This window comes from Jaculus jaculus, chromosome 19 (assembly GCF_020740685.1).
Source record: "Jaculus jaculus isolate mJacJac1 chromosome 19, mJacJac1.mat.Y.cur, whole genome shotgun sequence".
NCBI lineage: Eukaryota > Metazoa > Chordata > Mammalia > Rodentia > Dipodidae > Jaculus > Jaculus jaculus.
In genome coordinates this window covers 58516170-58543874 of record NC_059120.1, presented here as the reverse complement: position 1 = coordinate 58543874, position 27705 = coordinate 58516170, and the positions used below count along the sequence as shown (strand labels likewise).

At 54.4% G+C, this 27705-nt stretch overlaps 2 protein-coding genes and 1 long non-coding RNA gene across 7 annotated transcripts; 1 reads left to right on the top strand and 2 right to left on the bottom strand.

The window, feature by feature from the left end:
* Positions 1-213: 213 nt before the first annotated feature.
* Efna4 (ephrin A4) lies at positions 214-10834 on the bottom strand. The gene is made up of 4 exons (XM_004667236.2): positions 10675-10834; positions 1700-1995; positions 1313-1381; positions 214-895 (listed from the first exon to the last, which is right to left on the bottom strand). Exons 1-4 carry the CDS (start codon positions 10785-10787, stop codon positions 759-761), a joined length of 615 nt encoding a protein of 204 aa, XP_004667293.1. The 5' UTR covers positions 10788-10834; the 3' UTR covers positions 214-758.
* LOC123455955 lies at positions 10740-16803 on the top strand. 2 transcript variants are annotated; one of them, XR_006634255.1, is made up of 5 exons: positions 10740-10856; positions 11282-11509; positions 11622-11811; positions 12027-13459; positions 15431-16803. It is a non-coding gene; the product is annotated as an uncharacterized LOC123455955 (long non-coding RNA). The 2 variants fall into 2 exon arrangements; XR_006634254.1 differs by having other exon boundaries at positions 11622-13459.
* On the bottom strand, positions 12278-27045 carry Adam15 (ADAM metallopeptidase domain 15). Of its 4 annotated transcripts, none has more exons than XM_045137909.1 (23): positions 26911-27045; positions 24922-25028; positions 24229-24305; positions 23786-23864; positions 23535-23611; positions 23242-23434; positions 19444-19506; positions 19302-19370; positions 19060-19229; positions 18845-18929; positions 18054-18202; positions 17790-17970; positions 16412-16504; positions 15988-16292; positions 15701-15896; positions 15386-15463; positions 14902-14974; positions 14559-14697; positions 14153-14222; positions 13482-13553; positions 13029-13100; positions 12700-12824; positions 12278-12601 (listed from the first exon to the last, which is right to left on the bottom strand). In XM_045137909.1, exons 1-23 carry the CDS (start codon positions 26987-26989, stop codon positions 12559-12561), a joined length of 2595 nt encoding a protein of 864 aa, XP_044993844.1. In that variant the 5' UTR covers positions 26990-27045; the 3' UTR covers positions 12278-12558. The 4 variants fall into 4 exon arrangements, with proteins under 4 accessions (XP_044993844.1, XP_044993845.1, XP_044993846.1 ...); XM_045137910.1 differs by having other exon boundaries at positions 14559-14694; XM_045137911.1 differs by lacking the exon at positions 13482-13553.
* Between the last annotated feature and the right edge of the window lie 660 nt (positions 27046-27705).

The following is a 27705-nucleotide window of genomic DNA, read 5'->3' as shown; positions in this document are numbered from 1 at the left end:
CAGATGCACATCTGCTCTCGGCACCAAAGCCCACTGGGGAGGTGGGAGACGGTGCCAAGCTCCACAGCTGCTGCTGGCACCTATCCCGTATTGCCCAGAGGGGTGCCCAATGAAGCCTGGCATGGATATCCTGGGCACAGCTGGCATGGAGGTCAGGCCCCAGGGCTTCTGATGTCAGCGATGGAGCCAAAAGGCGAGTAAGTTAAGAGAGGGTAACACAAAGATGGGTGGTTTATTGAAGGTTTGGTCCAAACACTTATAAAAAAAAAATACAAACCAACATGAAACTCAACCTCATGACAAATCCGTCTTCATAGAAGACAAGCGACTGCCACCCCCCCACCCCAGGAGAGAGGTGGCGGCCCAGGGACGAGGCTCACAGGGCACCGGTGGCAAGCTTTCTTCTCTTGTTCCCTGGGCCACCAATCCACTTGTGCCCCAGTCTTTTGCCTTTGGCCCCCAGTGGCCCAAGGGTTTGATCCCACCAGATCCCAGCGTTCGGAGGAAGGAGATGAGACCGTCAAAGACCCCACGTCTGTCCTGCCGGTGCTCAGGGCTGTCCACAGCTCCCTGCCAGCTTGGGACCAAGGCCCCGGCACCTGCCAAGGTCGCCTCAGATCCTCCGACTTTGGCCCCGCAAAACTCCATTTTGTCCGTCCTGCTTGGCATTCCCAGCACGGGTGGCAGGGGCCCCGCCCCCCCTTCAGGGTCTTGGGCAGGGCTCCGGCTCCTCGAGGTGACATGGACGGTCCACTGACTCACAGAACTCGCAGAAGGCGCAGTATTGGGAGCAGCAGCAGCGGCAAGAGACAGAGGGGGTTAGGAGCCTGGCCCCCTCGCCACCCGGATGTGCCACTCTCTCCGGGGCTCCCGACCGGATGGGCGGACTCAGATCCTGTAAGAGGGACAGAGTGGTGTTGACAGGTCTGCCCTCCGCGTTGGCTGTTCACTGGTCCCATTCTCCAGGGCCTCCCAAACCAGCTACTGTCTTGCTATGATTGCCCTGGTGCCATCCAAGCTCCAACTTCCCGTGTCCTCCAACCCCCCAACTTGCACTTCTCTTCCACGAGAAACATGAAGCCCTTAGGCTTTGAAGGGCCTCAGGGGGCTCCATTCTAGAGGCCAAGCTTGGAAAGGGGTGTGGCTAGAAGCTCCCACAGGCTGGATTGGAAGACAAGAGCTATCAGCTTGAAGTTCAGCCTGGACCCCTTAGGTCTGATGTTCCTATCTTCTCCCCACTCATTCCCTTCTTACCCAGCCCCCACCCCAAGACCGGCCAGCAGGGCTGCCCATGACCAAGCCGGCCACTTACTGCTCTCTTTGCAGCACACAGACACCTGGAGTCTCAAGCACTGGCCAGAACTCTCCGGAGTTGGCACGGCTGATGGGAAATTGGGGGTAAAAAAAAAAGTCAGCCCAGAAAACCAACCCTTGGGAAGCTTCAGACAGCTCCAAGCTCTCCCAGCTTCTCTGCCTGTGCGGCCCATGCAACTGTCAACCTCATCCAGTCTCTGCACACCTCCCCAGCACCCGTTACCTTTCTTCCTCTGGACAGACCTACTGGAGCTACCCCCCCCCCCGCTCAGTCCCAGTACCCCCCACCCCGAGCTTTGGGGAGCGCAGTCCCCTTTCGCACCCAGCCTCTCCTTCGCTGCGCCCCAGGCCCCTGCGCCCTGAGCCCGAGCGCACTGTCACTCACAGATGTAGTAGTAGGTCTCTCCAGGCAAGAACTCGAAGCCCAGGGAAAAGGGCGTGAAGCGCTGGATCTTCTCTGAGAATCGAACGGGGCCGAAAGGAGCGAAGGGGAGGGAGCACTTCCAGCGCTGGAAGGCGTTGGCCCCCTCCGCCCGGCAGGCCTTATAGCCTGCCCAGTCCACCATGTATAAAGCAAAGGTCTCAGGGCCTTCGGGGGGCCCCGGGCTTTCATAGTGTGGGCAGAAGATGTCTAGGTAGTCGTTGAGGCCCAGCTCCACCACGGCGTCTCCTTGAAGCAGCCTGCGGGCACAAGGGAGCGTGGGCTGCAAGGTTATAGATGCAGTGAAGGTGGGCATGGGCTCCGAGACACACCTCCCCAGAGGTTCCCGCTGACCTCACTGGACACCGAGACATTTGGGAAGGCCTGCGCTCACCTGGGTCTCTTACCTCCCTCCTCCCGTACTTAGTGCTGGGGCTTGAACCTAGGACTTCACGCGTGCATGCCAAGCAAGACAGTTCTGCCCTTGTGCTGCAACTCCAGACTTCTCCTTTACTCCCCGCCCCCAAATGTTTATTTATTTATTTTGGTTTTTTTCAAGGCAAGGTCTCACTCTAGCCCAGGCTGACCTGGAATTCATTATGTAGTTTCAGGCTGCCCTCAAATGCACAGCGATCCTCCTACTTTTGCTTCCTGAGTGCTGGGCTTAAAGGTGTGCGACACCACGCTTGGCTTTTATTTATTTATTTATTTGAGAGAGAGTGAGAGTGAGAGCAAGAGAGAGAGAGAGAGAGAGAGAGAGAGAGAGAATGGGTACACTGGGGCCTCTTGCCACTGCAAACAATCTCCAGACACATGTGCCACCTTCTGAATCTGGCTGCTTTACATGGGCACTGGGGAATCAAACCCAGGTCCTTAGACTTTGTAGGTAAGCGCCTTAACTGCTGAGCTCTCTCTCTAGCTCTACTTTATTTTCTATTTTCTGTTTTTTTTTAAATTTTTTATTTATTTGAGAGCGACAGACACAGACAGAAAGACAGATAAGAGGGAGAGAGGGAGAATGGGCGCGCCAGGGCTTCCAGCCTCTGCAAACGAACTCCAGACGCGTGCGCCCCCCTGTGCATCTGGCTAACGTGGGACCTGGGGAACTGAGCCTCGAACCGGGGTCCTTAGGCTTCACAGGCAAGCGCTTAACCACTAAGCCATCTCTCCAGCCCTTATTTTCTGTTTTTTGAGGTAGGGTCTCACTCTGGTCCAGGCTGACCTGGAATTAACTATACAGTCTCAGCGTGGCCTCGAACTCATGGTGATCCTCCTACTTCTGCCTCCCAAGTGCTGGGATTAAAGGCATGGGCCACCACACCCGGCTCCTACTTTATTTATTTATTTATTTTTTTTGGTTTTTCGAGGTAGGGTCTCACTCTGGTCCAGGCTGACCTGGAATTAACTCTGTAGTCTCAGGGTGGCCTCGAACTCACGGCGATCCTCCTACCTCTGCCTCCCGAGTGCTGGGATTAAAGGCGTGCGCCACCACGCCCGGCTTCCTACTTTATTTTTGAGACAAGGTCTTTCAGTGAACATAGACCTCAATGATTCTCTAGACAGCAAGCCCCAGGGAAGCTTCTGTCTCTACTTCCCCCATTAGAAGAGTGGATTATAACAACGTATGGTGGGGCTCAGCGGTTAAGGTGTTTGCCTGCAAAGCCAAAGGAACTCGGTTCAATTCCCTAGTACCCATGTAAGCCAGATGTATAAGGTGGCACATGCATCTGGAGTTCGTTTGCAGTGGCTAGAGATCCTGGTGTGCCCGTCCTCTTCCTCTTTCTCTCTCTCTCCCTCTCTCAAATAAATAAAAAAAGAATGTATAAGCCGGGCATGGTGGTGCACACTTTTAATCTCAGCACTTTGAGGTAGGAGGATTACTGTGAGTTTGAGGCCACCCTGAGACTACAAAGTGAATTAGAGGTAAGCCTGACCTAGAGTGAGACACTACCTCGAACCCCCTTCCCCACCCCCCCAAAAAAAGCATGGTGCACCTAGATTTTTTAGGTGGGGCCAGGATCTGGATTCAGGCCTTCATATCTGTGTGACCAGCACTTTACATATGAGCCCAATCCTCTTACTTTTTATTTTACAAGCAAGCACCTCTAACCATTGAGCCCTCTCCTCAGCCCCTACTTGTTATTTTGATATACGGCCCTACAAAATTGACTAGGCTGGCCTTGAAATTGTTCTGCAGCTCAGGCAGTTCTTAAAGTTGTATCTTACTTCCTCTTGAGGAGCTGTGACTACAAGGCCAAGCCACAGGTGTAGAGAGGTTAGGAAATGCAGTGGATATAGTGATCAAGTCTCAGGTGTAGAGAGGTTAGGAACTGCAGTGGGTATAGTGATCAAGTCACAGGTGTAGAGAGGTTAGGAACTGCAGTAGGTATAGTGATCAAGTCTCAGGTGTAGAGAGGTTAGGAAATGCAGTGGGTACAGTGATCAAGTCACAGGTGTAGAGAGGTTAGGAAATGCAGTGGGTATAGTGATCAAGTCTCAGGTATAGAGAGGTTAGGCACTGCAGTGGGTATAGTGATCAAGTCACAGGTGTAGAGAGGTTAGGAACTGCAGTGGGTATAGTGATCAAGTCACAGGTGTAGAGAGGTTAGGAACTGCAGTGGGTATAGTGATCAAGTCAGTGATCAAGTCTCAGGTGTAGAGAGGTTATGAACTGCAGTGGGTACAGTGATCAAGTCACAGGTGTAGAGAGGTTAGGAACTGCAGTGGGTACAGTGATCAAGTCACAGGTGTAGAGAGGTTAGGAAATGCAGTGGGTATAGTGATCAAGTCACAGGTGTAGAGAGGTTATGAAATGCAGTGGGTATAGTGATCAAGTCACAGGTGTAGAGAGGTTAGGAACTGCAGTGGGTATAGTGATCAAGTCACAGGTGTAGAGAGGTTAGGAAATGCAGTGGGTATAGTGATCAAGTCACAGGTGTAGAGAGGTTAGGAACTGCAGTGGGTATAGTGATCAATCTCAGGTGTAGAGAGGTTAGGAAATGCAGTGGGTATAGTGATCAAGTCTCAGGTGTAGAGAGGTTAGGAACTGCAGTGGATATAGTGATCAAGTCTCAGGTGTAGAGAGGTTAGGAACTGCAGTGGGTATAGTGATCAAGTCACAGGTGTAGAGAGGTTAGGAACTGCAGTGGGTACAGTGATCAAGTTTCAGGTGTAGAGAGGTTAGGAACTGCAGTGTGTTTAGTGATCAGGTCACAGGTGTAGAGAGGTTAGGCACTGCAGTGTGTATAGTGATCAAGTCACAGGTGTAGAGAGGTTAGTAAATGCAGTGGGTATAGTGATCAAGTCACAGGTGTAGAGAGGTTAGGAAATGCAGTGGGTACAGTGATCAAGTCACAGGTGTAGAGAGTTTAGGAACTGCAGTGGGTAGAGTGATCAAGTCACAGGTGTAGATAAGTTAGGAAATGCAGTGGGTATGGTGATCAAGTCTCAGGTGTAGAGAGGTTAGGAAATGCAGTGGGTATAGTGATCAAGTCACAGGTGTAGGGAGCTAGGAACTGCAGTGGGTACAGTGATCAAGTCACAGGTATAGAGAGGTTAGGAAATGCAGTGGGTATAGTGATCAAGTCTCAGGTGTAGAGAGGTTAGGAAATGCAGTGTGTACAGTGATCAAGTCACAGGTGTAGAGAGGTTAGGAACTGCAGTGGGTATAGTGATCAGGTCACAGGTGTAGAGAGGTTAGGAAATGCAGTGGGTACAGTGATTAAGTCACAGGTGTAGAGAGTTTAGGAAATGCAGTGGGTACAGTGATCAAGTCTCAGGTGTAGAGAGGTTATGAACTGCAGTGGGTACAGTGATCAAGTCACAGGTGTAGAGAGGTTAGGAACTGCAGTGGGTATAGTGATCAAGTCACAGGTGTAGAGAGGTTAGGAACTGCAGTGGGTATAGTGATCAAGTCACAGGTGTAGAGAGGTTAGGAACTGCAGTGGGTACAGTGATCAAGTCACAGGTGTAGAGAGGTTAGGAAATGCAGTGGGTATAGTGATCAAGTCTCAGGTATAGAGAGGTTAGGCACTGCAGTGGGTATAGTGATCAAGTCACAGGTGTAGAGAGGTTAGGAACTGCAGTGGGTATAGTGATCAAGTCAGTGATCAAGTCTCAGGTGTAGAGAGGTTATGAACTGCAGTGGGTACAGTGATCAAGTCACAGGTGTAGAGAGGTTAGGAACTGCAGTGGGTATAGTGATCAAGTCACAGGTGTAGAGAGGTTAGGAACTGCAGTGGGTATAGTGATCAAGGCACAGGTGTAGAGAGGTTAGGAAATGCAGTGGGTATAGGGATCAAGTCACAGGTGTAGAGAGGTTAGTAAATGCAGTGGGTATAGTGATCAAGTCACAGGTGTAGAGAGGTTAGGAACTGCAGTGGGTATAGTGATCAAGTCACAGGTGTAGAGAGGTTATGAACTGCAGTGGGTATAGTGATCAAGTCAGTGATCAAGTCTCAGGTGTAGAGAGGTTATGAACTGCAGTGGGTACAGTGATCAAGTCACAGGTGTAGAGAGGTTAGGAACTGCAGTGGGTATAGTGATCAAGTCACAGGTGTAGAGAGGTTAGGAACTGCAGTGGGTATAGTGATCAAGTCACAGGTGTAGAGAGGTTAGGAAATGCAGTGGGTATAGGGATCAAGTCACAGGTGTAGAGAGGTTAGGAAATGCAGTGGATATAGTGATCAAGTCACAGGTGTAGAGAGGTTAGGAAATGCAGTGGGTATAGGGATCAAGTCACAGGTGTAGAGAGGTTAGGAAATGCAGTGGGTATAGGGATCAAGTCACAGGTGTAGAGAGGTTAGGAAATGCAGTGGATATAGTGATCAAGTCACAGGTGTAGAGAGGTTAGGAAATGCAGTGGGTATAGTGATCAAGTCTCAGGTGTAGAGAGGTTAGGAACTGCAGTGGGTACAGTGATCAAGTCACAGGTGTAGAGAGGTTAGGAAATGCAGTGGGTATAGTGATCAAGTCTTAGGTGTAGAGAGGTTAGGAACTGCAGTGGGTACAGTGATCAAGTCACAGGTGTAGAGAGGTTAGGAACTGCAGTGGGTATAGGGATCAAGTCACAGGTGTAGAGAGGTTAGGAACTGCAGTGGGTACAGTGATCAAGTCACAGGTGTAGAGAGGTTAGGAAATGCAGTGGGTATAGTGATCAAGTCTCAGGTGTAGAGAGGTTAGGAACTGCAGTGTGTTTAGTGATCAAGTCACAGGTGTAGAGAGTTTAGGAACTGCAATGGGTAGAGGGATCAAGTCACAGGTGTAGAGAGGTTAGGAACTGCAGTGGGTATAGTGATCAGGTCACAGGTGTAGAGAGGTTAGGAACTGCAGTGGGTACAGTGATCAAGTCACAGGTGTAGAGAGGTTAGGAAATGCAGTGGGTATAGTGATCAAGTCACAGGTGTAGAGAGGTTAGGAAATGCAGTGGGTATAGTGATCAAGTCACAGGTGTAGAGAGGTTAGGAACTGCAGTGGGTACAGTGATCAAGTCACAGGTGTAGAGAGGTTAGGAAATGCAGTGGATATAGTGATCAAGTCACAGGTGTAGAGAGGTTAGGAACTGCAGTGGGTATAGTGATCAAGTCACAGGTGTAGAGAGGTTAGGAACTGCAGTGGGTATAGTGATCAAGTCACAGGTGTAGAGAGGTTAGGAAATGCAGTCGGTATAGTGATCAAGTCACAGGTGTAGAGAGGTTAGACACTGCAGTGTGTTTAGTGATCAAGTCACAGGTGTAGAGAGGTTAGGAACTGCAGTGGGTATAGTGATCAAGTCTCAGGTGTAGAGAGGTTAGGAACTTCAGTGGGTATAGTGATCAAGTCACAGGTCTAGAGAGGTTAGTAAATGCAGTGGGTACAGTGATCAAATCACAGGTGTAGAGAGGTTAAGAACTGCAGAGGGTATAGTGATCAAGTCACAGGTGTAGAGTGGTTAGGAATTGCAGAGGGTATAGTGATCAAGTCACAGGTGTAGAGAGGTTAGGAAATGCAGTGGGTATAGTGATCAAGTCTCAGGTGTAGAGAGGTTAGGAACTTCAGTGGGTATAGTGATCAAATCACAGGTGTAGAGAGGTTAAGAACTGCAGAGGGTATAGTGATCAAGTCACAGGTGTAGAGTGGTTAGGAACTGCAGTGGGTATAGTGATCAAGTCACAGGTCTAGAGAGATTAGGGTCTTCAGTGCCCAAATCACCATGCTTACTTATGTGTGAAAGGCTACTCATGAACCTGACCTTTCAGGGTAGTCTTCCGTGTCCCACAGGGGCATGCCCTTGTTACCTATGCGTGAGGGACACTGGGATGACGGTGCTGTATTGAAGGTGGGGCAGAGCACCTGAGGAACAGATGAGGCCTACAGGGTAGTTTCAGAAGAGATGATGATTGGAGGGTTGGCTCCTCAGTACCAATCAGAGAACGAATGACAATCACCCCGTGGTGGAAGAAATGGCAAAACGGCACGGTAAAAGAGAATGAGCCAGTGGGTACTGGGTGCCTCTCAAAAAAAAAACGTCTTATGGGGATGAAAAGATGATTCAGTAGTTACTGCCTGGGCCCTGGCTCAATTCTCCAGTACCAGGTAAAGCCAGATGCAGAGGGTGGCACATGCACCTGGAGTTAATTTGCAGAGGCTAGAGGCCCTGGTGTGCCCATTCTCTCTGTCCATCTTTCTTCTATCTCTGTCTGTTTGCAAACTAAAAAAAAAAATTTTTTTAATTAAAAAGAAAAGCCAGGCATAGTGGGGCATGCCTTTATTCCTAGCATTTGGAAGACAGGTAGGGAGATGGCTGTGAATTTGAGGCCAGCCTGGGACTACAGAGAGAGTGCCCAGATCAGCCTGGGCTAGAGTGAGACCCTACACCAAAACAAACAAACAAACAAACAATAAAAAAAAAAAAAAGAAGAAAGCAGGCGTGGTGGCGCATGCCTTTAATCCCAGCACTCAGGTAGGTAGAGGTAGGAAGATCTTGAGTTCGAGGCCACCCTGAGACTGCATAGTGAATTCCAGGTCAGCCAGGACTACAGTGAGACCCTACCTCAAAAAACCAGAAAAAAAAAAAAAAAAAAAAAAGGAGGAGGAGAAGAAGGCTGGAGAAATGGCACAATGGTCAAGGGACTTGCTGGCAAAGCTAAGGGACCCTGGTTTTATTCTCAGGACCCCTACATAAAGCCAGACACACAAGGTGGCACATACATCTGGAGTCCCTTGGTACTGGCTAGAGACACTGGCATGCCCATTCTATCTTCCTCCCTCTCTCTGTCAAATAAAGAAATAAATAAAATAAAATATATTGTACAAAAACGAGTCATTAGTCCTGGCTGGACTTGAATTCATGACCGTTGGCCTCCTAAAGGGCTGGGATTACAGACATGTACCCCCATGCACAGAAACAGGCGGTGCCAGGTGTGGAAGGGAGCCCCACCCACGCACAAGCCCCGCTGGCTCCTGCCTTCTCAGGACCCCCTTCCTCACTCTTGGGAGCTTCCCGGGAGAAGAACCCAGGCGGGAAGGCCTGGGACAAGCTACCCTCATCCCGTGGTGCCAAATGCTTCCCCAGCTCAGCCTCCACCACCACAGACAGTAAAGTCTGGTTCAGGGAATGCCTTCGCATGTTCCTCAATGGGTGGTCTGAGGACCACCAGCACCAGGAACCCTGATTAGAAGGATTCCTGGGTCCAAGCCCAGTCCTACTGGAACGCGAACTGCGTGAGGACAGGGTCTGTCCATCCTGCACAAGGCCCGAGCTCAATAAATACTTGTGGATTTCTTGAATGAACCAGAAACCTCAGAGCTGGGGGTTAGGAGCCTTCCCCCCCCCCCACAAGGTCTCATTCTAGCTCAGGCTGACCTGGAATTCACTATGTAGTCTCAGGGTGGCCTCGAACTCAAGACGATCCTCCTACCTCTGCCTCCCGAGTGCTGGAATTAAAGGTGTGTGCCATCCTCACCCCCCAGCTAGGGGCCTAAATTTCTAACAGGTCCTCAAGTGATCTGGGGCACTGGCATGGAACTGAGATAGCCGTCAGCGTGCAGAGCAACAGTAGCTCTTATCACTCAATATTGGGCTTGCCTTGGGGGGGGAGTGGTCAGTGACCTCCCAGAGGGTGGGGTCTTGGCCCCCTATCTTGGCAACATCCAGTAACTCACAGGTCTGGGCGCACGGTATGTGCTTATCAAATGTAAGTGAATAGACAACAGAGCCACAGATTGTCTGAAGTAGAAAATCAGAAAGGAAAACAGATGGGAAGTTAGAAAGGCAGCGAGAATTGGGGAGGATGGAAACAGGAAGAAAAAAAAAAAACACCGAGGTTCAAAGGCAGCCAGCTCGGGAGGGAGGGAGGGAGGGAGAGAGAGAGAGGGAGAGAGAGAGAGAGAGAGAGAGAGAGAGAGAGAGGGAGGGAGGGAGGGAGAGAGAAAGAAATAAGCATTTATATCCGCACAGCTGTACTTTTCACATACATGACCCGAGCCTGCCGGCTTCCCAGGGTACTGGGTATTATTAGCCCATTCTGCAGGTGACATAACTGAGGTTAGTGAGGTCAAAGGACTGTGCCCACAGGTGAGTCACCTTGCCAGGGCAGAGGGCCAGGACTGGGCAGAAATAGAAGGAGATGAGAGCCGAGGCAACGACCCGAGTTTAGGGAAGGACCAAGGGAGCCACGTTCTTTCGGAAGGGGTTCCCATCCGTCCACCGCAAGCAGGCTGGGGTGCACCGGGGAGAAAGGGGGTGGTGCCCAGCCGCCCCCCGCCCGACCACTCTCCCCACGCCTACCTCCCCCGCCCACCCCCAGCACGTGCGGGCGGGGGGCCCCCGGCGCGCCTCGCCCCTCCCCCGCCGGCGCAGACAAAGGAGCCCCGGCGCGCCGCTGGGCTCGGGCGCCGCGGGCCGGGCCCGGTGCGGCGGGCGGCGGGCGCGCGGGCTCGGCGGGCTCCGGCGCGGCTACCTGGGGTTGGAGGAGTTCCAGTAGACCGGGTGGCGCAGGCTGGAGCACCCCCGCGGGCGGCAGCCCAGGAGCACGGCCCACAGGACGGTCCGCAGCAGGGGCAGCAGCCGCATCGCCCCCGGGGTGCGCTCCGTTCTCCGCCCGGCGCGTCCCAGGCCCGCTTCACGGTCCGGGAGAGAAAGGTACAAAGTGGAGGGAGTTGGGGGGGGGGGGTGCGGAAAGGGGGTGGGGTGCGGAGACGCCCAGGCCACACCCCCCAGATAACTTTCTGCCAATCGGAACTCGCCTCCGCCTTTCCACCCAGGGCCAACTCCAGTTAACCCCTTGCGCCGCGGATCGCCCCGGCCAGATCCACCCCAGCCGCCCGGCAGGCGGCACCTGGCTCGGGAGGAGGTGGGGTGGGGGCGGGACCCGTAAAACTAAGAGGAATTTTTTTTGTTTGTTTGCTTTCTTTTGGACTTTTGGAGACAGTCCAGGCTGGCCTGGAACTCGCGATAATCCTGTCCTCTGCATAACCAGGGCTGGGCTAACAGACACACACTCCCTCGTAAGAGGGTATTTTGGGCTTGCTTTGCTTTCTTAGGGAGATCTTGTCTTTCCTATATAGCACCGGGCAGAGAGCCTTAGTGGAAATCTGGGAGACCAGAGCCCGAGGGTGATCGCACACGTCTGTGACCTCAACGCTCGGAAAATGACCCAGGAGAAGCCATGTCAGTTTGGGCTCCGTAGCGAGACCCTGTCTAAATAAAAAAAGTTCTAGTTGTCCATCCCTGCGATGCCAGCGGTCACCTCAAGCCCAGGATTTCCAGAATCTTGAGCAAGATTCTCATTTTAAGTAAGATCACATACGTCTCGTGTCCACATAGGGGGAGCGAAGCAGGGCCAGCCAGGATCCATGGTCTGTGGTCACTCACCTTGAGCTGTCCCTTTCTTCTTTGCCCACCTAGGGGTTGATGGTGCAAGAGGAAGGGACACAGTGCCTCCGGGGACACCCCTGCTCCTGTGGAGCCGTGGGTGGCAAGCTAGATGCCGACTTTGGGTTTAGACCTGGCCCTCCCTTATCACCACACCCCTTCTCCCCTGGCCGGAGACTCACAAGCCCCGGTCCTGTGGACCTAAGACGGAAGTGAGGAGATGGTAACAGCCTACACAAAGCGCCTCTGTTCTGGGGCCAGCCGGTGGGGGCGGGGAGGGGCAGGAGGCAGGTGCAAGACTTAAGGGCCGTGGGAACTGCCGCCCCGTTCCACCTAGGCCCCGGGTTCTCCCAACCCCAGTTAATTCGCTTTTCCCAGCCACTGGTGAGCGCGAGGGTGGACGCAACTCGGGACGGTTTGGGGTGGTTTGTCCTTTAGAGCTGCTGCTGGAAGCTGGGCACCACACAGGACGAAGGCCTGGAGATTAGGAGCAAACTACTTCCCGGAATGCAGGATTGTGCTGAAGGTCATCCCAAACGGAGCAAAATCAAGCTGCGGGCATCCCCAGGACGCATCCTGGCTGACCCTTTGGGCAACTCCCACCCTCCCCCGCCGGCTCTGGCTTGAGGAAGCAGCGTCTCCTGGTGGCCAGACCTGGAAGTGCATCAGGGCCAACCAGGGGCAGACAATTTCCAAGATCTCACATTTATTATTACAACAGGACAGACAGGCTGTGTGCACCACCTTCAGCCCAGTCAAGGCCCTGCCCCTCCCCAGTACCCAGCTGCAGCGTGTAGGAGAGTCCCAGGGTGCTGCTTAGCAGCACCTGAACGTGGGCAGTTCCTTACTACTGGACACTACAGGGTCTAGACTTCTGCTCCGTTAGTAAGTTGGGGTGTGTGGTGGGGGGACTCCGCCAGATTCCACTTCTCTGAGTACTGGGTTGGAGGCAGAGGAACCACAGGAGCAGTCAGAGGTAGAGCGAGGATGCTGCTGGGGGTGGTGGTGCTGGCCTGGAGTTGATGGTGAGAGAGAGAGAAAACAAAAAAAGTCTTCTTGCCTAGATCTCTCCCTCCATCTGCCTACCCTCAGCACCGCCCTCCTCACCTACCTGGAGGGCACCACCGATGGCATGCTTCTAGCTCCTGCGCCAGGATGGTCACCTGATGGGTGCCAGCCCTGGGGGTCCACAGGCAGTGGCTTTCTTGGGGGTGGGGGCTTGGCACGCCCCTGAGACTGAGAGAGAAGGCAGGAGCCATCTTGGAGGGGTGTCAAATTTCCCAACGCCCCAACACAGTGGTGCTGAGGGCAGTTCTAGAGGTCACCAAACAAACCTGGCATCCTCACAGGCGCCACTAGAACACGTGCCCGCAGGCACGGAGCCAGCGTTAGAGCCCTAGGTGAGGGGAGAGGCGCGCCTTTCTCTGCCCACACTGTTACCTTCGGGCGCCTCACCACAGGGTCAGCGGGCAGAGGGCGAGTGGGGGGACTGGTTCGGCCAGTCAGCTCAGCCTGAACAGAGAGAGGAGCAGTGGCTGTGAAAGCACATTCAAAGATGGTGGGCGTGCACAGTCTCCCCGGGGGAGTTGAAGTCAGCATGCACAGTCAGCATGCAGAGTCAGCCCAGGGTCTGGAGAGAAGGGGGGCAGGCAGGGAGATGTCTCAGGGAGGAAGGGGTGCACTAGGGAGTCCCTGGCTGGCTGCAGTCCTACCGTCGACCACAAGGTGGCAGTAGAGACCAAGGCTGGAGGCTCACCCTTTGCTGATTCAGGGGCTTAATGAAGACCGAGGGGCCACCCCGGTCCCCTAATGAAGAGCAGCACTGGTGGGGAGCACCTTGGCACCAAGCCTCCCATCTGTCCTGAACTAGGGTAAGGCCCGGCCCAGATTTACCTGGAGTTTCTTGGGCACAGGGTCAGGTGGCAGCGGCCTGGAGGGGGCGGCCGGGAAGTGGGGTGCACTAGTCTGCTGAGAGCAGGAGGCGTACACAGGCAGGGTGGGCAGGAGGGAGCAGAGACAGACGTGAACAGAGAGGAGTCAGTGTCCAGGCAGGAGCAGAAGAGCTCCGGGGGCAGTGAAGGCCAGCCATGCAGTTACTCAGCTGCATGCGGGGAGGGGTGACGAGTGACCGGGGACGTAGGCTCCTCCACACATGTCCTCTTGGTCTCAGAGCCAGAGGGCTCAGGCCTTGACCACTCACCAGCCCTTTCATACGTGGTGTCCTGTGCCTTGTCAAGTCCTGGCACACTGAAAGTCCTGAGCACCACCCCCCTTGTCCCTGGCACTGTCACTGTGAAGGGAACGGATTCACCCACTTCTCAGAGCCACCAGCTCGGCCAGCCGGAAGCGCTCAGCGGAGCCTCCTTGGGGTGACTGGCCCTCTCTACTCCACCTGCCCTCACCCCTCTGCCTCAGCCAGAGAAGTGAGGGGAGGGGTGCGGGCCCTGACTCCTGACTGACCGCCCATGGCTAGCCTTTCTCTGAGTCTAGACCCTTCAGTGCCCACCTCCAAGACTCAAGCTGCATGTCAGGCAGTCCCTTTCCTCTGGCATCCAGGGGCTCACCTTAGTGCCTGGCATCAGCTGCGCCCTCTGGGGGGGTCCCGGGCACTCAGGGGCGTTGGATTGGGCTGCTCTGAGCATGAGGAGAAGCAAAGAGGGAGGAGCCCTCAGATCCTACTGGCCACCCACCTGCCACCCCGGGGACTAATTAACTCTGCAGCCTTCGAAGGTTCAGGCCAAGGGGCAGGGCTGAGGTGTAGGGTGAAATGGGCCTGGCACCTTAGTGGGTGCCTGTGAGTGAAGTCGGGAGACACGTGTAGGGAGAGGAGGTCTGTGTGTGTGTGTAGTAAACAAATTCAGGGTCTGAGAAGCTTGGGGCTCAGGAGCAAGTGGCAGGGGCTGCATTGGTGAGGGTGGGCTTCCTAACTGTCCCCAGAGACGAAGGAGATGGCGGCAGGGATGCCAGTACCTGTACTGGCAGCTAGATCCTTTGAGCTGGCAGAGTCGCTGGTGCAGGCGGGAGCGGTGCCAGTAACTGGCACCAAGTACCACTAGGACCAGCAACAGGAGGAGGCTGAGGAGCAAGCCTGTGGTCAGGGAGCTGGCTGCTGGGGGGGGGGGGAAGGAGGTCACAATGATGGGTGGGCGGAGCTAAGCACCCCCCCACCCAGGGAGGACCAGGGGTAAAGGGGAAGAGGTCAGAGGCCAGGCAGGGGTTCGAGGGTCACAGACTCTGGGAACCAGAAGGGAAGGGGCGAGGAGAAAGGTGAAGGACGAGCCACTTCTCCCGCCCCCAGCTGCCCAGGTCCTACCTCGGAGCTGGGTCATGCAGTTGGGGGGTGCCCAGCTTTTATCACAATGGCAGCGCCTGTTGCTGTCGCACACCTAGAGGTACAGAGTGAGCAGTGAGGGGCTCTGCAAGCTGGGACTATTTCCCGGTACCCAGCTCACGAAGAGCAGGCTTCCACAACTGGCAAGTGTGCTGCGGGTGGCGGGTAGACAGAGCCCAGGAGAGAAGAAGTCTCTGCCAGAGGAAATGCCATCCAGCTAAGGAGGCACAGTGAGCAGCCTGCATACTGTCTCGTGTCCTCCAGGACGTGGGTACCATTACTGTGACCATTTGTTGGAAGGGAAACTGAGCTCGGGGAGATCAAGGACTTGCCCTGGGCCCTGGATCACACACCTGGGAATAGGCAGAGCCACACGAACACCAGGGGATGTCTGTTTCCAAGGTTCCTGTTCCCTTGCTTTCAGGAAGTGCCCTTCTCCCCTTCCATCTCCCCTGTGCCAGCTCACCCCATGCCCATGGCATTTGCTTCGACATTCCTGTGCTCCCAGCAGGTCCACAGGCTGGCATCGATGGTCAATGCACACCTGTGCCATGGACAGGAGAGAAGAGTCACATTCACAGAGCAGGAGACCAACAAGACCTGCCTGCACGGGCGGAGAAGCCAAGGCGCCATGGGAACAAGACTTTGCTCTATCCGAGGCACGACTGTGGCCTCCTGCAGAGCCTGTGCGGTTTGCACTGGTGGACGCTGAGGCCTGGGCACTGCTTGCTGTGGTTCAGACATCCCTCCCTACCTGGCCTTATCCACCCAGCCTACTCACCAGGCCAGGGCCACAGGCAGTGCCAGGCAGAGCCAGCAGGGGCTGGGCCACATCGCTGCCCAGGTCCAGGTGCACCCAGCTGCAGTTCAGCTGTGTCCCATTGGCTTCCAGGGTCTCCCAGAGCAGCTCCTGGGCTGAGCCCAGCAGGGGCTGGCTTCTACCCCCCTGGCACTGCAGCTGCCCACAAATGGCATCTCTGGGAGTGGAGAGATGGAGAGAAGCAGGGTCAGTGGAAGCAGGACGAAGGTCCCCACAGACTCCAAGGAGGAAGCTGTTTTCCCACTTACCTAGGGGTGCAGGGCATGTAGCTGCCGCTGGGGCTGCGGCCACAGCTCCCGAAGGCATTGCCACGAGTGTTGGCTGTCTGGAGGCAAAGTGGTGCGGCAGGCCGGGCCTCAGGTCCCCAGAGTGACTGGCACTGCTGGGCATAGGAGGCGCAGCGTCCATGCATGCACACAGCCTGGCCGTTGGCACAGGGCTCACCGTCCCCTAGCCTGACGTCAGGGGGGCACTGGGAGCTATTGCCTAGGCAGAACTCGGGCAAATCACAGTCGCCTGTAGGAGGGCGGCACTGCCAGTCATCTGGGCGCAGCTGTGGAGGGTGGGCAAGCGTTACAGTGAGTGCTTGGTAAGCTTAGCGGGGAGCTTGGGGGTTCGTGGGACAGAGTAACCTTTCACCCTTGCACCTGGCAGTCAAATCTGTGCTCTCACCTTGCAGTTTTGGCAGCAGGGTCCGTCGGACGCACACTGGGCCCCTGGCCTCAGCTGGCAGGTGAAGTAATCACAGCAAGGATCAGTGCAGTCCTGGGGTGGGGTCAAGGTCAAGGTCACGGCAGGAACTGACCTTCAGAGCTGGGGTGGGGTGGCCCACAAGATGACCCCACCCCCCCTCCCAGAGAGCAAATCAAGAAGTTGCTGGAGGGGAGCAGGGGAGGGAAATCTTATGGCTTATTGTCTGTAAGCATAGAAGTTGTCAATTTAAAAGAAAGTTGCCAGGGCTAAAGAGTTAAAGGTTCTTGCTGCTGGACGTGGTGGCACACACCTTTATGAATACAAGGCCACCCTGAGACTACACAGTGAATTCCAGGTCATCCTAGGCTACAGCTACCTTGAAAAACAAAAAAGGTGTGTGTGGGGGGGTGAGGGCTCTTGCTTGCAAAGGCCTGATGGCCTGGGCTCAATTCCCTGGTGTCCACGTGAAGCCAGATGTACAAAGTAGTAGTGTTTGCAGTGCCAAGAGGCCCCTGTGTGCTCATTCTCTCTCTTTCCCTCGCTCTCTACTTGTAAACAAATAAAATATGTTTTTTAAAAAAGAGCCAAAGCGGTGCTGGAGAGATGGCTTAATGGTTAAGGTGCCTGCCTGTGAAGCCTAAGGACCCAGGTTTGCCTCTCCAAATCCCACATAGCCAGATGCATAGTGACCCAAATGTGCAATGTCCAGCATGTGCACAAGGGGGCGCACTGTACATCTGGAGCTTGTTAGCAGCTGCTGAAGGCCCTGGTGCACCCATTCTCTCTTTGCCCCTCTCTGTTTCAAAAACAAAACAAAAACGCAAAGAGCCAGGAGTTGGAGAGATGGCTTAGCAGTTAAGGCACTTGCCTGTGAAGCCTGAGGACCCATGTTCTACTCTCTAGACCCCATATAAGCCAGATGCAAGGTGAGGCAAATGTGCGCATGGTTGCACACACACACTAGGTGGTACAGTGGCTGGAGGCCCTGCTGAGCCAATTCTCTCTCTCTCACTCTTGCTTAAAAAAAAAAAAGTCCCGGATGTAATGGCACACACCTTTAATCCCAGTATTTGGGAGGCAAAGGTAGAAAGACTGTTGTGAGTTTGAGGCCAGCCTGGGACTAGAGTAAGTTCCAGGTTAGCCTGGGTGTCTGGGCGAGAGTGAGACCCCCATCTTGAAAAATACAAACACAAAGTTGCTGAAGCCAGGCAGCAAGTGCCCACCAGAGCCTGACCATCAGTATCAGCGTCCTGCAGGCGGGGGATCCGCTGAGAGCCAGAGGCAGCTCTGGAGAGAGAGAGAGGGCTAAGCAGCGGGGCGGGTGGGAGGGGGTGAGGTTTTTGGGTGAGGGACTCACATCTGGGAAGCCACAGTCACACTGCTCGCCAGGGTCCACAAACAGATTTCCGCACAAAGACGACGCCAGGGGCGGGCCGGGCAGCCCTTGCCATTCGAACAGGCAGCTGCCCATCCCACCCTGGAGGGCCTTCTCCAAGGCCAGGCGGCTGCAGTTGCTGAAGTTCAGGCCCGGCAGGAAGCTGGAGCAGACAGCAAGGAGGGCTGGGGACGCGCCCAGCCCGCCCCACCTGGCTCCCACGTTTTCCACCCCGCAGCCACTCACTCAGTAGAAGCCTCCATGATGCAGCTCTTGGCCGGAGCTGGACCTGGACAGGGGCAGCTGCTCCCAGGAGAGTCATGGTCCAAGCCCAGGCTGTGACCCAACTCATGAGCGATGGAGGTGGCGACTCCCAGGATGCTGGTGGAGTGGTCCTGTCATCGGAAAGGGGGTCCCCAAGTCCAGCCCAGCCTGGTCCCACATGATGCCCAGCCTGACCCGATGGCTCCTGTCCCCTCCTCAGCTGCTCTCCGGGGCTCTCAGGGGAAACTGCATCCTCCTTTTAATTGCTTCTGAAGAGTTCAGACTTGGGTGACAAGGAGACCTAGGTTCTAGCTCAACTCTATCCCTTCCCTCCCTCTGTGACCCGTGGAGATCACCTCTATCTACTCTTCAGCCTCTGCTGCCCTCTAGAAGTGGGAATATTAGCTGGGCGTGGTGGCGCACGCCTTTAATCTCAGCACTCAGGAGGCAGAGGCAGGAGAGTAGCCCTGAGTTCAAGGCCACCCTGAGACTACACAGTGAATTCCAGGTCTGCCTGGGCTAGAGGGAGGCCCTACCTCAAAAAAAACAAAACAACAACTAAAATAAAATAAAAGTGGGAATACTTCCTAAGTGATGACTGGATACACTGTGACAAACTGGACACAAGGGACAAGCAGATGCCACCTCATGGATGTTCATCCCCTGTTTCTACACCTTGAAGCTGGCCGTGTGTGAAGGCAGCCTTCACTAGCCGCTTCCGTACGGGGGAGGGACCTCACTGGGCACAGGGAGGAGGCTGGCAAGTAACTTACCACGTTCACGCCTCCCGAGAAGTCAGGAGAACAGATGGAATTTTGCATGGTCATGCCCACCATGGGTCCAGAGAAGGAAGTGACCCTGCGGGACAGAGAGGGGAAGCCACCATCAGAACTCCAGAGCCCGAGGTACCAAGCTGGAGGAATGTGAATTTGGCCAGGACAGGATAGAGCCAGGGCCCTCTCTCTGACTGGGCCCGGGGGGGCCTTACGTCACCAGCTGGGCACTGTCGTGAGGCAATCGAGGCAGCAAGTCCGTCCGGCGCCAACGGAGGAAGTTTTCTAGCGTGGCCGCTGGGTTTGGGCTCATTTCTATCAGGTCGCGCTGGGTCCAGGCCTCCAGGCCCACAAGCACCACCCGAACGCTCAGGGACCTGAAGAACTGAGAGTCCAGGATCAGCAAAGGGGTTAGAGGCTGGGGGGCTGCGGGGCTCCTGCCTGGCCCAGCACTCACTGTGTTTAGCAGGAGGACTACTTCCAGGGTGCGATTCAGCAGATGCTGGAAGTTGGCGTACTTCCTGACCTAGGATTCAGAGAGCCACTGTAAAGATGGTGGGGTGGCTGGGGGGGGGGGTGGGCGGGGTCCACAGGCTCACCTCCGAATGATCGGCTACAATCACCAACTCAACAATCTTGGTCTCGGTGACCACATCCCGCCTCTGCCGTGGATAGAAGGTGAGTGTCAGGCCGGCCTGCTGCTCAGGCTTTGGCCTCACAGGCTAACTGAGCTGCATCCACACCTACCCTGAGTGCTCACAGAGGATAAACCGCCCATTTTGCAGATGAACCAGGGAGATGCCAAGAGACCATGGATTTGCCCATGGTGGACCAAGAAAATAGGTTATGAATCTGAGAACAGAGCCCCACTTTTCTTGCTCCAGGCTCTGCTACTTCCAGTAAAAAAAAAAAAAAAAGCCTTTTATTTTATTTATTTTTAATAAGCTCTTTCTGATTTATCTTATTTATTTGAGAGTAACAGACAGAGAAAGAGGCAGAGAAAGGGACAGAATGGGCGCATCAGGGCCTCCAGCCACTGCAAACAAACTCCAGACATGTGGGTCACCTTGTGCATCTGGCTAACGTGGGTCCTGGGGAATTCAGCCTTGAACTGGGGTCCTTATGCTTTACAGGCAAGTGCTTAACCGCTAAACCATCTCTCCAGCCCTTATTTTATTTAATTGATTATTTATTTTTGGTTTTTCGAGGTAGGGTCTGTCTCTCTCTAGCCTAGGCTGACCCGGAATTCACTATGAGTTTCAGGGTGGCCTCAAACTCACAGCTATCTTCCTACCTCTGCCCCCCGAGTTCTGGGAGTAAATGTGTGTGCCACCCCACCCTACTTACTCTTTTTTCTTTTTTTTTTAAGTTTAATTTTGAGACAGCAAGAGGCAGACATAGAGAATGAATATGGGTGTGCTAGGGTCCGGTGCCACTGTAAATGAACTCCAGACACATGTACCACTTTGTGCATCTGGCTTTATATGGGTACAGGAGAACTGAACCTGGGCCATCAGGCTTTGCAAACAAGCACCTTTTAACTGCTGAGCCACCTCTAAGACTTTTTTTTTTTTTGGAAATAATATCTCATTATGTAGTCCAGGCTGGCTTTACATTCACAATCTTCCTACCTCTTATTGTCCAAGTGCTGGGATGGATTCAGGTGTGTAACACCAAGTCTTGCTTCTTCCAATTATTATTATTATTTGAGGTACCGTTCTATTCTAGCCCAGGCTGACGTGGAGCTCACGCTGTAGTCACAGGGTGGCCTCAAACTCACGGTGATCTTCCTACATCTGCCTCTTAAGTGCTGGGATTAAAAGTGTGGGCCGCCATGCCTGGCTCTAATTTCTTTCTTTCTTTCTTTTTTTTTGTTTGTTTGTTTTTGTTTTTGATTTTGGATTTAGGGTCTCACTCTAGCTCAGTCTGACCTGGAAGTCACTATGTAGTCTCAGGCTGGCCTTGAACTCACAGTGATCCTCTGACCTCTGCCTCCTGTGTGCTGGGATTAAAGGTGTGCACCACCATGGCCATCTTAATTTCTTTAAAAAGTTTATTTATTTGTAAGTATTGAGACAGAGAGAGAGAGAGAGAACAGGCATGCTAGAGCATAGTGCCACTACAAATGAACTCTAGATGCATACACCACTTTGTGCATCTGGCTTTATGTAGGCACTGGGGAATTGAACCTGGGTCATTAGACTTTGCAGTCAAGTACCTTAACTGCTTAGCCATCTCCCCAGATCTCTAATTTCTTTTTTTCCCCCCTTGTTTTATTTATTTAAGTTTTTACTTATTTATTTATTTATTTATTTTTTTGGTTTTTCAAGGTAGGGTTTCACTCTGGCTCAGGCTGACCTGGAATTCACTATGTAGTCTCAGGGTGGCCTCGAACTCTTGGCGATCCTCCTACCTCTGCCTCCTGAGTGCTGGGATTAAAGGCGTGCGCCACCACGCCCGGCTTACTTATTTATTTTTATTGACAACTTCCATGATTGTAAACCATATCCCATGGTAATTCTTTCCCTCCCCCCACTTTCCCCTTTAAAACTCCACTCTCCATCATATCCCCTCCCCCTCTAATTTCTTTAAAACATTAAATAATAACTGACACTATTAAATACACTATGCCACACATGTAAGTTCACTTAATCTTCAAAGTAACCCTTTAAAGTAGTGTTATTTCTAAGTTAAAAATTAGGAGGGGTGGAGAGATGGCTTAGATGTTAAGGCACTTGCTTGCTAAGCCAAAGGACCCAGGTCCAATTCCCCAGGACGCATGTAAGTCAGATGCACTAGGTAGTGCATGTGTCTGGAGTTCCTCTGCAGTGGCTGAAGGCCCTGGCATACCCATTCTATCTGCTTCTTTCTCTCTCAAATAAAATAAAGTAAAATTAAATTAAATTTTAAAAATTTAGGAAATGGCAGCTGGGTATGGTGGCCTACACCTTTAATCCCAGAACTCCAGAGGCAGAGGTAGGAGGATTGCTGTGAGTTTGTGGCCAGCCTGAGAATAATTGATTTCAGGTCAGTCTAGGCTAGAGTGAAGCCCTACTTCAAAAAAGGGGGAGAGGGGCTGGAGAGATGGCTTAGCAGTTCAGGCGCTTGCTTACAAAGTCTAAGGAACCATGATTGACTCTCTAGATCCAACTTAAGCCAGACACACAAAGGTGAGGCAAGTGCAACATCTCACTATGCCCACTAGGTGGCACAAGTGTCTGGAGTTTGATTGCAGTGGCTGAGGCCCTGGCATGCCAATGCTCTCTGTGTCAAATAACATAACATAACATAACATAACATAACATAACATAACATAACATAACATAACATAAGGAAATGGGTTTTCACAGTTTTCCACTTTGTGTTTTCTCTATCCAAGCAAGTGATCCCTGAAAACACAATCAAGAGACAGGTGAGGCATTTGAGGTAAGCGTCTCAATCTCAGACAGTTGATTAGTGGTAAGGCTTTGGGCAAGTCACCTGACCATGCTGAGTCTTTATTTTAAAGTAGAACTAGGAGCCGGGCATGGTGGTGCACATCTTTAATCCCAGCACTTAAGAGGTAGGAGGACTGTCATGAGTTCAAGGCCACCATGAGACTCCATACTGAATTCTGGGTCAGCCTGAACTATAGTGAGACCCTACCTCCAAATAAACAAACAAATAAATTAAGTAAGTAAGTAGAGCTAGGGGCTAAGAAGATGGCTTACTGTTTAAAAGTGCTTGCCTGGTGTGGTAGTTTGATTCAGGTGTCCCCCATAAACTTAGGTGTTCTGAATGCTAGGTTCCCAGCTGATGGATATTTGGGAATTAATGCCTCCTGGAAGGAGGTATTGTCAGGGGCGGGCTTATGGGTATTATAGACAGTTTCCCCATGCCAGTGTTTGGCACTCTCCTGTTGCTATGGTCTACCTTGAGTTGGCCAGGAGGTGATGTCCACCCTCTGCTCATGCCATCATTTTCCCTGCCATTGTGGAGCTTCCCCTCGAGCCTGTAAGCCAAAATAGATCTCTTTTTCCCAGAAGCTGCTCTTGGTTGGGTGATTTCTACCAGCAATGCGAACCGGACTGCAAAACCTGGGTTCAAATCCCAAGCCACTCACATAAGCCAAATGCGAAATATGGCATAGGGCCTGTCGTGGGGGGACACGCCTTTAATCCCAGCATTCGGGAGGCAGAGGTAGGAGGATCATGGTGAGTTTGAGGCCACCCTGAGAATACATAGTGAAGTCCAGGTCAGCCTGGACTAGAGCAACACCCTACCTTTAAAAAACAAAACAAAAATGTGCTGTGAGCAGTGGTGTTCATTTGTAGTGGCAAGTAGCCCCGGTGTGTGTGAACACACCTACATGCAGTTAGAGCCAGGGCTGGCCTGGCTCTGCTCCCATTCCTCCTCACCTGGCGAATGCGGTGCTGGCCCAGGAGAGGGTCTGGCTGGGCCTGAGCAGGCACAGGTGCATGCCAGTTTGGGGCACAAGTGCGGCCTGGCAGGAGGAGGTCTTGGATCCGGGAAATAATGGGAGGACCCTGAAGGCCCTCAGGCCCCAGCTCCAGGGTGTAGCTTCTCTCCGGGGACAGGACCACAAGCCCTCTAGGGAAAAAGCCAGAAGACAAACGTTAGAACATTTCTGCTCCATGCCTGTGTCCCCTCCTCTCCACCCCACCCCCCACACAGAACCCACTCACGGTACCTGAGCCCAGAGCAGGTGCAGAGAGAGGCCCAGGAGTCTGCACGGCCCTTCACTCCCCCCTGGTAGCAGCAATTTTCCTATAGTAGAAAAACCACGTTAGTGGTGGCTCCCAGGGCAGATTAGCACTGGATCACGGGGATCCACTTTGCTGGCGAAGACATGCACTGTCTTCCACTTCCTCCAGAGCTGTCTCCAGTTAGCCCCTCCCTCCTCTGCCCAGGCCCGAAACAGCACAAGAGGGCCGCACTCACCAGAGTATGTCCCTTGCTGACCACTCGAGTGCCATCCGACTGGTACCACACCAGGGTTGGACGGCCTGGGACCAGATCTCTGTGAGAAAAGGGCAGTGTCTGACCACCTCTCAGGTTGTTACTATGACAAACTGAGAACTGAGGGCGGAGAGGGTCGACTGGGAGCCGGGTAGTGTCCCAGAATTCCCCAGTTCCTCTGAAGCTAGAGTCTAGGTCTTTTGGTTCCCCCCCCCCCAGGCTATCTGGATTCCAGTATGGAATCAGCCATGCAAACTGGGGTCATGTGAACCTTTTCTGGACTTCCTCCATATGTTCAGTGATAGGATCTGTTCTACAGGGTGTATGTTGTGAGGATTCTGAGCGCGCAGGCACCTGGTGCGTGGTGCAGAGTGACTGCTGTGCGGGCTGTTTGTCAGTGGTCACCACCATGCCTGTCCCCTCACCTATTTTGTAGCAGCTCCAGGATGTGACTCTCACCATCCAGCTCCAGCTTGATCCTCAGGGCCTCGGGTAGGCTGGCCTGTGGGCACCACAAGGTGTGTCACTCCTCTCGCGCTGCCCACTAACTCCTCGTCTTTGTAACCAGCAAACCTCAGGCCCTCAAGAGAGCACCAGTGATGAGGTCACTGGTGAGGGGATCCCAAGGGAGGGGCCAGGAAGCCCTGCCTGGCCTGGGGTATTGTTCTGGGGGCTTGTGTGGGGAGGTCAAGGAAGGTATCTGAGCCGCCCCTTCTCGGCTTCCTGCCCAGAGAGGAAGCATCGTGAAGAACCGAGCACAGGCCCCAGCCCTTCCTCTGACTCAGCTTCAGAATGGTGCGTGTGTGCGTGCGGGTGCTACCCCGGCCCTGGCCACATCTCCCCACCGAGAAAACACGCTGTGAAGGGAGGCTTGGCTTCAGAATTCCCCCCAGTGTACATGGATGGTCTGGGTGGGGCTGAGGCAGACAGATGTATTTGTAGGGGTGGGGATAAAGAGAGCTAAGTGAATCCAGGTGCTTGGGCCCCGGGGGTGGGGGGGCCTGGATGACAGCTGGACCTGGATGGATCTGCTACAGTGAGATCCATTCGCCAAGCTCTGGTCTCCAGACACCTGATGATGTGGGGATCGGATGTGGGTGTTTGTGATGGGAGCTTACCTGAAGCACTTCTGCCAGGTTAATTAGAGGGACGTCCTGAAGGACCTGGGGCTCCACCAGCCCATTTTGGGCCCTTCCTGGTCCGGCCAGCTGCTCCTCAGTACCACCTGCAGGTCCCAGAACACCCCGAGAGAATGCTGAGGGGAGCAGTTGCTGGGGCTGAGGTTGTTGGTGCCCTCAGACCACCCAGTTCTCCCCACATCAGGGCCTATCAGAAACTGGAGGGTTCCTGCCTTGCACTCTGGGACTTCAAGGATACTGGAGGGTGGGGGTTTCTCTGCCAACTTACCGATTTCCACCTACTGACCACCCACAAATTTCCACCTACTGACCACCCACAAGTCCCAGAGGAAGGAGTCCAGACTGTCCAGTCTGTGCCCCCCCCCAGATTCTTACAGCACCCTTCCCTCTTCATGTTATTCATGTTATTCCCCACACCCTCCCCTTCACCAAGAATGCCTTTCTTGGTGTGATAAGTGTGAGAGACATGCAGTCTTTTCTACCAAAGGGTTAGGATAGGAAAACTCCATCTTGAGAAAAAAAAAAAAAAAAAGCCATTTGGCCAATGACCTTCCTGAAAGGCTGGCAGTGGTGATGGCCCACGACCTTCAAAGCCAACATTGGGGAGGTTGAGGTAGGAGGATTGCCAGGAGTTCTAGGCCAGCCTGGGACTACAGAGTGAGTTCTAGAACAGCCCTGACTAAAGTGAGACCCTGCCTGGACACAAAGTCCTTTCTAGAACTAAAATTTCTATCCCTTTAGATTTCATTTTCTCCAAGACGGTTTAAAGGCACTTGTTTGCAACGCCTGACAGCCTGGGGTTGATTTCCCCATTACCCACAAGTAAAGCCACACACACACACACACACACACACACACAGGGATACGTGTGTCTGAAGTTCCTTTGCAGAGGCAGGAGGCTCTGGCACGTCCATTCTCTCTCTGTCTCATTTCCTCTAGAAATTGCATCATTCTGTATAAATTAGCGAAAAACTTGTAAGAGTTTGAGGCTGACCTCTGACTAAATCGAAGTAAGGCAGGAGACTCTAGGGTTAGGGATCAAAGGCCACCACAGGCTTCCCGCTGGGTGTGTTTGCTTGCCTGACCTCTACCGCTGCGCGCCTTTCGGCAGAAGACACACACTAACCCAGCGAAATACCCTGGACTGCGCGGTCATTCTTGCGACCCCAGACTCATTTCTGACAGCAGGGCTCTGCAAAGACCGGTGGTGCCCATTCACACCCTCCACTTCCGTCACATAGGAGATGCAGGGAACGCCTATTTCTGGGTGAGCAGTGCAAACACTGTCGCCTCCCTAAATAGCCCTGATGCCCAGTCGGGCACACCCTCTTCCCCACAGCCCTGGGCTTCCTCCGCCAGCACCCCCACCCCTCAATGGCTCGCTCTCCTCCGGACACCCCACCCCTGCACTCTCCCCCCCACCCCATCAAGACAGCGGCGGGAAGTGAAAGTTCCAAGGAGGAGTTGGTGTCACAGCCTCTTTCCTGGCCAGCGCTCCCTCCCCGGGCTCCTCCCGCTCGGCTGAAGCTTCTGGCGGCATCCCTGCCCCGGGCTAGCAGTGTCTGGCCGCTCAAGGCTGGACAGAATCCTCCGATGAGAATGGGCCCTGCCCCGGGGTGGACCGGTCAGCTAGGCCCCTGAGGAGGGAAGATGCCGGTGCTGGGGAGGAGTGGCTCTCTTTCCACGACTCTGAGTGGACGGACGCTGGCCAGGACCCTCTGGGTGTCTGGTACCCGAACCGGAAAGTCTGCGGGGACAACTCAGGCGGACGCAGGGACAGGAGACACTAGCATCCTCCGCCCCCCCCCCTCCCCGGCCAGCTCCTCCCCATTCCATCGCCAAGTCGCAGACACTTAGACCCTGGTCAGCAGGCCAAGCCAGGCGGCGTCCTTGCCGGGCTGGCGGGGGCGAGGGAGACCCCGGCACCTCATGGCCCCCTCGACCCCACTGCGCGAGCCGGGAACTCACCTAGGCTTGGAAGCGGCCGCGAAGGCCGAGGGCTGCCGGCACCCAGGAGCCCCAAGGCCCAGAGCAGCGCCAGCCTCATGACAGTGGCGCCCCGGGGCCGGGCGACAGGGGAGCAGGTGCGGGACGGAGCGCGAAGGAGCCCGGGCGGCCCGGGTCTGCTACCAGCGGCAGCGGGCGGCGACGCGCAGCGCGGGGCCCCGCCTCGCCCACTCCCACCGGCTCGGGGCCAGGCCCCGCCCTCCTCAGGCTCCGCCCACCCCTGGCGAAGGCCCGCCCCCGCCGCGTCGGGGTCCAAGCAGCAGGGCCCCGCCTCGCGCACTCTCCCAAGGCTCCGCCCCGCGAAGCTCCGCCCCCTGCAGGGTCCAGAGCGGCGAGGCCCCGCCCACGGCGCCGGCACCACCTCGCGCACTCTCCCAAGGCTCCGCCCCACGAAGCTCCGCCCCCTGCAAGGTCCAGAGCGGTGAGGCCCCGCCCACGGCGCCGGCACCGCCTCGCGCACCCACAGGCTCCGCCCCTACCTCTGCGTCAGAGCTCGCTGGCCACGCCCCCGGCGTTGGCCCCGCCCCGTCCGCTGCCCCGCGTGGCTGCTGTCCAGAAGCGCCACGGAGCGGGGTGTGCCGCGGCTTGGGCGTCGCACCTTTCCCCCCGGGGACAGCTTCGCGGCCCGGCCCTGCGCGCCCGGCTCTCCCCGGCCCTCCACCCCCACCCCCCGCCAAGTGCACGCCCCCGGGAGCGAGCGAGACATTTTATTGAAGCGGAAGGTGGGCGGGAAAGCGAGCGCGCGCGCTGGGGGGG

Coding starts and splice junctions, on each gene's coding strand:
- Efna4 (XM_004667236.2), bottom strand. CDS start 10,787: ATGCGGCTGCTGCCCCTGCTGCGGACCGTCCTGTGGGCCGTGCTCCTG. Junction 1,382..1,699: donor AGAGACCTACTACTACATCT/GTGAGTGACAGT, acceptor ATTTCCCATCAG/CCGTGCCAACTCCGGAGAGT. Junction 896..1,312: donor TGTGTGCTGCAAAGAGAGCA/GTAAGTGGCCGG, acceptor TCCCTCTTACAG/GATCTGAGTCCGCCCATCCG.
- Adam15 (XM_045137909.1), bottom strand. CDS start 26,989: ATGAGGCTGGCGCTGCTCTGGGCCTTGGGGCTCCTGGGTGCCGGCAGC. Junction 23,612..23,785: donor TCAGCAAGGGACATACTCTG/GTGAGTGCGGCC, acceptor TTTCTACTATAG/GAAAATTGCTGCTACCAGGG. Junction 16,293..16,411: donor CCTGCTGCCAAAACTGCAAG/GTGAGAGCACAG, acceptor CACCCTCCACAG/CTGCGCCCAGATGACTGGCA.